General features: G+C 34.8%; 1 protein-coding gene across 2 annotated transcripts in view; it reads left to right on the forward strand.

The window, feature by feature from the left end:
• LOC149576764 (trihelix transcription factor GT-1-like) overlaps positions 1 to 6,632 on the forward strand; it is a 33,255-nt gene extending 26,623 nt beyond the window's left edge. Inside the window, exons 2-4 of one of the 2 annotated variants that reach the window (XM_089819748.1) lie at positions 5,343 to 5,498; positions 5,686 to 5,913; positions 6,083 to 6,632. In XM_089819748.1, the coding sequence (XP_089675874.1) occupies positions 5,343 to 5,498; positions 5,686 to 5,913; positions 6,083 to 6,291 (593 nt within the window). In that variant the 3' untranslated portion in view covers positions 6,292 to 6,632. The remainder of the gene's footprint in view (positions 1 to 5,342; positions 5,499 to 5,685; positions 5,914 to 6,082) is intronic. The other variant, XM_089819755.1, reaches the window with a different exon arrangement.
• The last annotated feature ends 711 nt before the right edge of the window (positions 6,633 to 7,343 follow it).

Below are 7,343 nucleotides of genomic sequence, written 5' to 3' on the forward strand. Positions count from 1 at the left end.
GGATTCTTGGTGTTGTACCTCATATCCATTCTACAGATGACTAAAGTTGTTACACAACTGACATACTAATGCATTGTTTCCAAATCTAGATCCAAGCTAGTTAACAGGTGCTTTGTAAATTTTTGCAATATGTCCAAAGTTGTTGCACTTGTAACATATAATGTTGTTCCTTGCTGCATTGTTTTCTTCTTCAGTTCTTCCTCTTTCAGTGTTAGTACCTCTAAACATTCTACTATTGCTATTACTATTATCAAATTTAGGTTTTTTACAATTAACTGCTCTATGACCAAAACCATGACAATTATAACAATAAAAATCAGTGACTGGCTTAAATCGCTCACCTGTGCAATTTCTTTTCATATGACCAACTTCATTACATGCATAACATCTGGCTTTGAATTCATATCTCACTTCTTTAGGTGATTCAACTTGCTCATGTTGCATATGTTCATTAACTTGTTTAGGTTGTTTGACTTGCTCAACCTCCTTAGATGCATTATTCAATTGATTTGGCTCAATCTTATTCATATCTTCTTTATCTTGCATAGGCTGATGAATTTCAGGATTAGGCCCTTTTCTAGCTTCAAATTTCTTAGCTGATTTTTCTCCAATGAAATATCCAAGATCAGTCTTATCATTAGAAGGCCTTTGAAAAGACATTTCTTCATCAATCTTCTCACTGCCAGAATATAATTTCTCAAGTTTTTACTTGGACCGAGTTAACTCTTCTTTCACAATAATATTGTACTTCTCAAGTTCTGCATACTGCAACTTAGTAGATTCAAGCTCCTATGTAACTTTTGTAAAGTTAGATCTTAGATTTGCATTCTCATATTTCAAATTTGACTCAATTTTGCTATCATTTGTCTTTAGGCTCAATTTCAGATCAATAATCTTCAATTCATGCTTTAGGATCTCATTTTCTTTCTTCAATCTTTCTTGAAACTTCATTGCCCTTGATTTGATCTTTAGGCTCTTTCTTGGATTTGAGATAATCAATTTTATCTTTCAGCTTTCCAATGTAGTCTTTAACATCTTCATATCTTTCTTTCAAAGCATCTCTTTCTTCAGTAAGAATATCAATCTGCTCAAAACCTTCTTCCAGGTTCTTCTGTAACTATTCCATATCCATAGGGATCTTACTCAAGCTGTTAAGCCTCTTCTAAGTAACTGTGTTCTGATACTAATTGTTAGAAATAGGAAATACTGAGCCCCTTGGGTGAATCAGTATTTTACAAACTTTAGCCCAAGATTGGATATTATTAACAATCTTATAACTTGATGAAAGCAAACTAACTATGCTGAATAGTAAACAATGAACATAACCATGCAATAAGAGAACTCATAATACCAGATTTTGTTAATTAGGGAAACCTTGGCCAAGGGAAATCCCCAGTGGGGATGGTACCCACAAAATGATCCACTAATCAAAAGTATCTTGTGAAAGATATTGGCCCAGTTAAGAGTCTACTACATCCGTATAGTGTCTTGGTCCTTGCTAGAGGACTAGGCCTTGTTAGAAGCCTCAACCCTGTTAGGAATTATTATATACAAATACAAAATGTATGCAAGATGAGCCCACTGCCCAAACATGCAATATACAATATAGTTCCTTCAATACCAAGAGAGATAAAAAGAAAACCTCTTTACACTTCTGCTGTATCTTCAATATCTGATACTGCCTTTGCTACTCCCAGAATTTGCATTCCTCTAATCATACATCAGAATTTGCATCATAGAGCATTACATCAATATCATATTATTTCACAATCACTCTACTTTTTAACTTCGCATATACAATCTTTCTTTTATACCTTGCTAATTACAAATTATCTGCCCAATCGGCCTTCATGTCTTTATACATCTTACATAATATAAAAATAATTTTCGCTGACTTAGGGTTAACATTTAGGATGTCGTCCCTAATTAGTTAAATAATTATGTCGTAAACAAAATAATTCCTTAACCCAAAATACTCATTTCTCTGTCTTGCTCTGTTCTGCGTGTATACTGCTGTAACTGGTAATCTGTCCATATCTGCACTGCCCGTACTGACCTGTGCACTTGCATACGTCATCATTATGATGTCAGGTATCTGTACCTAACTTCGCACGTGGCAAGGTTGTCTCTGTAAACTGTGCTGATCAAAACTCCATCTGTTCTGCCAAATAAACTATATGATACTTAGACAATTTTCTAACTGCCATAACTAAATCTCCATGATCTGCCCTCTTCACACAACTAAGATGTTACCATAAATGACAACATCAAATAGTCTAACCTAGCCAAATTGCCAACAGATTCTCCCTCATATTGGAAGATATAAAAAGGAGAAGGTTTCGTTTGAGGACATCCAAGGAAGATCAATTTGAGGAATACTATATTATTTTAAAAGGACCAATGAAAAACTTCAATCTTATCAAAGGTGGTGGTTCAAATCATTCAACGATCACTTATGTGTCATCACTTACCAATACATCAAATCAGTACTAACTTAATCATCATTCATCACTTTATGATTTCGACATTCATTCAGTCATCAATATATCAAATCATCAATAAAAGGAAATCGTTCAATCATTTGGATGATTGAACTTAAAGCACAATTATAAAGAAATATAAATGTAAGTCAGCACAAGCACCTAAAAGGACTAAGAGCAATTCATAAGATTGATCAGCATTTATACCCAAGAATTTGTCTGCAGATCAGCAGACTGATATGATCTTACGAGTAATTGTGTATGCTTATATGAATAATAGATGATGCATAAATGAATACTTATAGTAGCATATAGGAAGTGTTTGACTGCCTGCAACCCATTTTGTAGGAATGGTTTGAGGTGTAAGAGGAGGGTAAAGAGGGTTGTGTAAGGAGGTCAAGAGGGCACTTACATCAGGTAGGGACGGCAAGAGGGCACTTACACAGGACCGATAAACCTTCTTACAGCCTCCGCTCAACTCTACAAGGTGATATGTGCCTCTGGGAAGATGAGACATTGATAGGTAAGGCAGATACAAGCAAACCACTATGCAAGCAAAGAGGAGGGCTTTGGTAGGCATCTACTCTTGGGCATAGTGTAGAAATTGCTTTGGTAGGACCTATCATGTTTCTTCCTCCAATGTTTAATATGGTTGCATAATTTTATTGACAGTATATGATTATGATGTCATATTCATATTATCTAATCCTAATAATAGAATAGATATATATGCGTGCACGTATATGTATGTATCTATCTATATATAGATTTTGCTTCTAGGATTCAAATCCAAGATCACATTATTTAGAGTATTTACATAATAAGATGCAACTTTAACCCTAACTTGAAGCAATTGTGATTCTAGTGCAAATTCTAGGGAAAATTAGGAAGGAGGCATTACGTTGCCGAACATGCTTACAGAACTTGTGACATGGACAATATGCTAGGAATTTCTGTAGTTCAAGACACAACAAAGGAAATTCTCAAGAAAACATGCACAAAGAGTTTATATAACTCTTAATGTGATGCTGAAGTTACAGACATGAAGGATGCAAGTCACTGCGTTGCAACTGTTAGCATTAGTAATGGTAGTAATTTTAGCTAGAATAAGTAAAATTTTCTGTGAAGGTATAGATCACAGCAAAAATAAAGCAGTTTGTCTCAAGGCTACAAGGTACAGCGAAAATAGATTAAATTTGAACTAAAAGGACATTTTGTAGCTGAATTCTGAATAAATTGAGCTTGTATACAGGTTAAACTCTATTATAATATTAACATTGAAGTGATGAAGAGTTACACCACCCAACAGAAACAACACCACAACAACACAGAAATTGCAAGAAGAAAATGCTTGCTATTTCTTCAAAGGAAAATAGAAAATACAATATCAACATTTACAAAAATATTAGCCGCTTAGGCTTACCAATCTGCACGCTGGAGCTACCAATTTTTCTTCTTTAGTTCTGTAATGGAGGACTCGACTTTGAATGGCCAACAACTAGCCCAAGACCCTAACTTATAACATTTTTGAAAGAACCACTTGTATTTCAAAACCATGGGCAACCACCTCTTAGACATCTTTTGCCTCCTCCCAGTAAGCAACACAAGGCAACCAAGAAATGCAACACACAGCTAATAGCTGTCCCTAGAACTTTCCCAAATGGTTGCCTAAGGAGGCGATTGTTGAAATTCCCAAAGTGGGCATAAAAAAAGGTGTCTTTTCTTCTCTATTTTGTAATCCCTAAGGCATGGGGAAGCCTGACTCTTCCCCTTCCTTAAGAGGTATGCGAAGATGGGGATTTTCTCCTTTTTCCCTCGTAATCAATATTAAAATGTGCTTCCTCATGAAATTTACATTTGCTTCTAGACGTAGGCCACAAATATTAAATAATTTAAATCCTCTTATGTTCCCTTGAACACTTTCCAAGGTAGACAGAGACCTATAGTAGTTTGCATTTAATTTCATTTACCTAACCTTAACCAAATTGAAACAAAAAATATTTTTAAAAATTTGGTTGACACAAGATTTCTCTATGCCCGTGGATGCTCCTGAATCACATAATGTGTGAATTTATTCCTATGTGATCACTAAATGATGTAATAGTGCAATATGCCTATATATACTGTGTGGATTCATCCCTAATGGACTACACCTCATAGGTTGCTGGTTTAGTGATACTATTTAAAGAGTTTAGATGTGTTACTTTATTAATACTCCAGGAATTCAGACTGTGAGTGACTGAAGTAAAGGATGCCTAATGTATTCATTTTGATTTGCATGTCTGTGATTTTTACCCATTCCCTTAAATAATGCAGATCCTCTATGTAGTGTTATTTCCATTTAAAGAGTTTAGACGTGTTACTATATTAATACTCCAGGAATTCAGACTGTGAGTGAATGAAGTAAAGGATGCTTAATGTACTCATTTTAATTTGCATGTCTGTGGTTTTTACCCATTCCCTTAAATAATGCAGATCCTCTATGAAGTGTTATTTCCAACAAATTCAGATTAAATCAAATACTTTTATGCAAATTTACTATACCTGAGATGGCTAGTTTAGAAAGAATAAGGATTGGCATTGTTTCAAAACATGCATTCTTTCTATTTTATTGAAGTAGGTGTCTGTACAAAATCTAGAATAACAAGTTTAAATTACCAACTTGGGAGTTAATAGAAATTACTTAATCAACATTGAGAATGCACTTAAACTGATACATTTGTGTGCTTACATTTTATTTTTTAGTGTATTCTTTTGGTTTATTATCTTGTTGATTATGTTCATAGACTATAACCAGGACTTTAATTAAAATATTATATGTAATGTCTTCATAATATATACAGTTGTTCTTGTGTTATGTAGGAACTGGCAGGTCTCCACTTAATCTGGAACGTACATTGGATCATGATGGACTTCCTCTGGCCCTACCATTGTCTGATGCAACTGCTGCCAATGGTGTTCCTCCCTGGAATTGGAGGGATGCCACTGCAAATGGTAACTTTGCATTGATGCATCAAAGTGTGACAAGGAAGGTTGTTTGGAGTTGGATCTAATTATTTGACATTTCATATTGCCTTCTCCCATATCTGTGTATAGAATATGATCTGTACTATAATAAATATAATTAATACAATTATGTTTTTTGAGCATTAATTTGGACAACAGAGTAATATTCCTCATCGATATTGATAAATCTTTAATATAGGTGGAGAAAATCATGCATTGTATAATGGAAAGGTGATTGTGATTAAATGGGGCGACATCAGCAGACGAATTGGAATTGATGGCACTGCTGAAGCTATAGCAGGGGCCATCAGACCTGCGTTTGGATTGCGTACCAAAAGGGCTTTTTGGTTACAAGATGAGGAAGGGGTTGTCCACAGTCTTGATAGAAACATGCCTTTGGGAACTTATATGCTTTGTCTTGATGAAGGTTGGTAGATATTTCTTTTTCTTATTAATGCACACCTAGGTAGTCTTTAGGATATACTGGTTTCTCTGATTTTTGAAAGGTTAGAGGATAGAGATTCTAAGTTTTTGCATTATGACATTCTTATGGCTTGATCATCTACATGTGCTAAACTTGTAAATGTTTATGTTAGGTTTAACAATTAAGGTCTGCTATGATGAGTCTGATTGTTTGACGGGTGCAACTGAGGAGAAGACCTTCTATACTGAAGATGATTTTCGTTATTTCCTCACACAACGTGGTTGGTGTGGATTGCGAGAAGTTGGTGGATTTAGGACTGTTGAATCCCTTAATGAACTTTTCCCAATGCATGTCTATCAGCGTGCAGGACCGTTAGGGTAGCAGCATGTTATGGTGTTTTTTCTTATCAGGCGAGCAGGATTTGCCCATGCATTCAGAAAGTTGGAACTTTCCCTGGATAATGCATGGCAAGGTTGGAACTTATCCACAGCAATGCATAGCAATGCTCCTTCTATGAATAGTTCTTTGACGTGTCTAGTTCCCAACTCAAGAAGTGAGGTTGTGACCCTTAAATTTATGACCAAAGAGGTGCAGAGTATAACCTCCCAAAGTCGCAAATCTCTGCACCGAGAATGTAAAAACTAAAATCAAATGAAAATCTGCATGTACCTACAAGTTTGTAAGGAATATTATCTTGTATATCATATATGCAATCTTTACCAGATGCAATGTTATGGCAAGCAATTTGTATGTATGATTCTCAATGCAGAATGCAACATTTAAAGCAGTATCAAGAAATGCTTTTAATAAGTTATCAGAAACTTATGAACTCATCTTTTGCATTCCAATTTCTATGATAGATCATCTTATAAATACACTGGAGGTCAGAATTCTGCCTGAAATAAAACAAATCAGATGGCCTCTCTTGGAGTCATATTCTTATTTATATGTGTGAGATATTACTCTCTCTATGCCTTTTTCCTTGCTGCAAACAATTTCAATTTGACTTTTTACTTGATTCCATTAATTCACTAATATCGTATGATATCATTAACCTACTTACATGCATTGCATTTTGCCCATTCCATCGTATGAAATCATTGACCTGCTTACATGCATTGCATTTTGCCCATTCAATCTTGTAGCCTTGCATTTATTTCAATTTACTGAAATCCTTGCCTATTCATTTTTAGAATATCGTGGATTGTGAGTGCGGTTACTATCTATTAGCGATCTCAAGTTTCCACAATCTATAATTATGTTCAATATTGTTTCTGGATTCAATTGTGTTGGATCTTGTGACATCCCCTTACCGAAATAGGATCTAATAATTAATAATAAAAATAAAGTTAAAACATAAAATATATAAGTAATAAATAATGCAAAACAAATAAACGATAGAGTTTGATGGTCATAGAAGCAGCAAGTATGGC

The sequence above is a fragment of the Cupressus sempervirens genome, chromosome 1, assembly GCF_028749045.1.
Source record: "Cupressus sempervirens isolate cs-2001-9-10 chromosome 1, ASM2874904v1, whole genome shotgun sequence".
Taxonomy (NCBI): domain Eukaryota; kingdom Viridiplantae; phylum Streptophyta; class Pinopsida; order Cupressales; family Cupressaceae; genus Cupressus; species Cupressus sempervirens.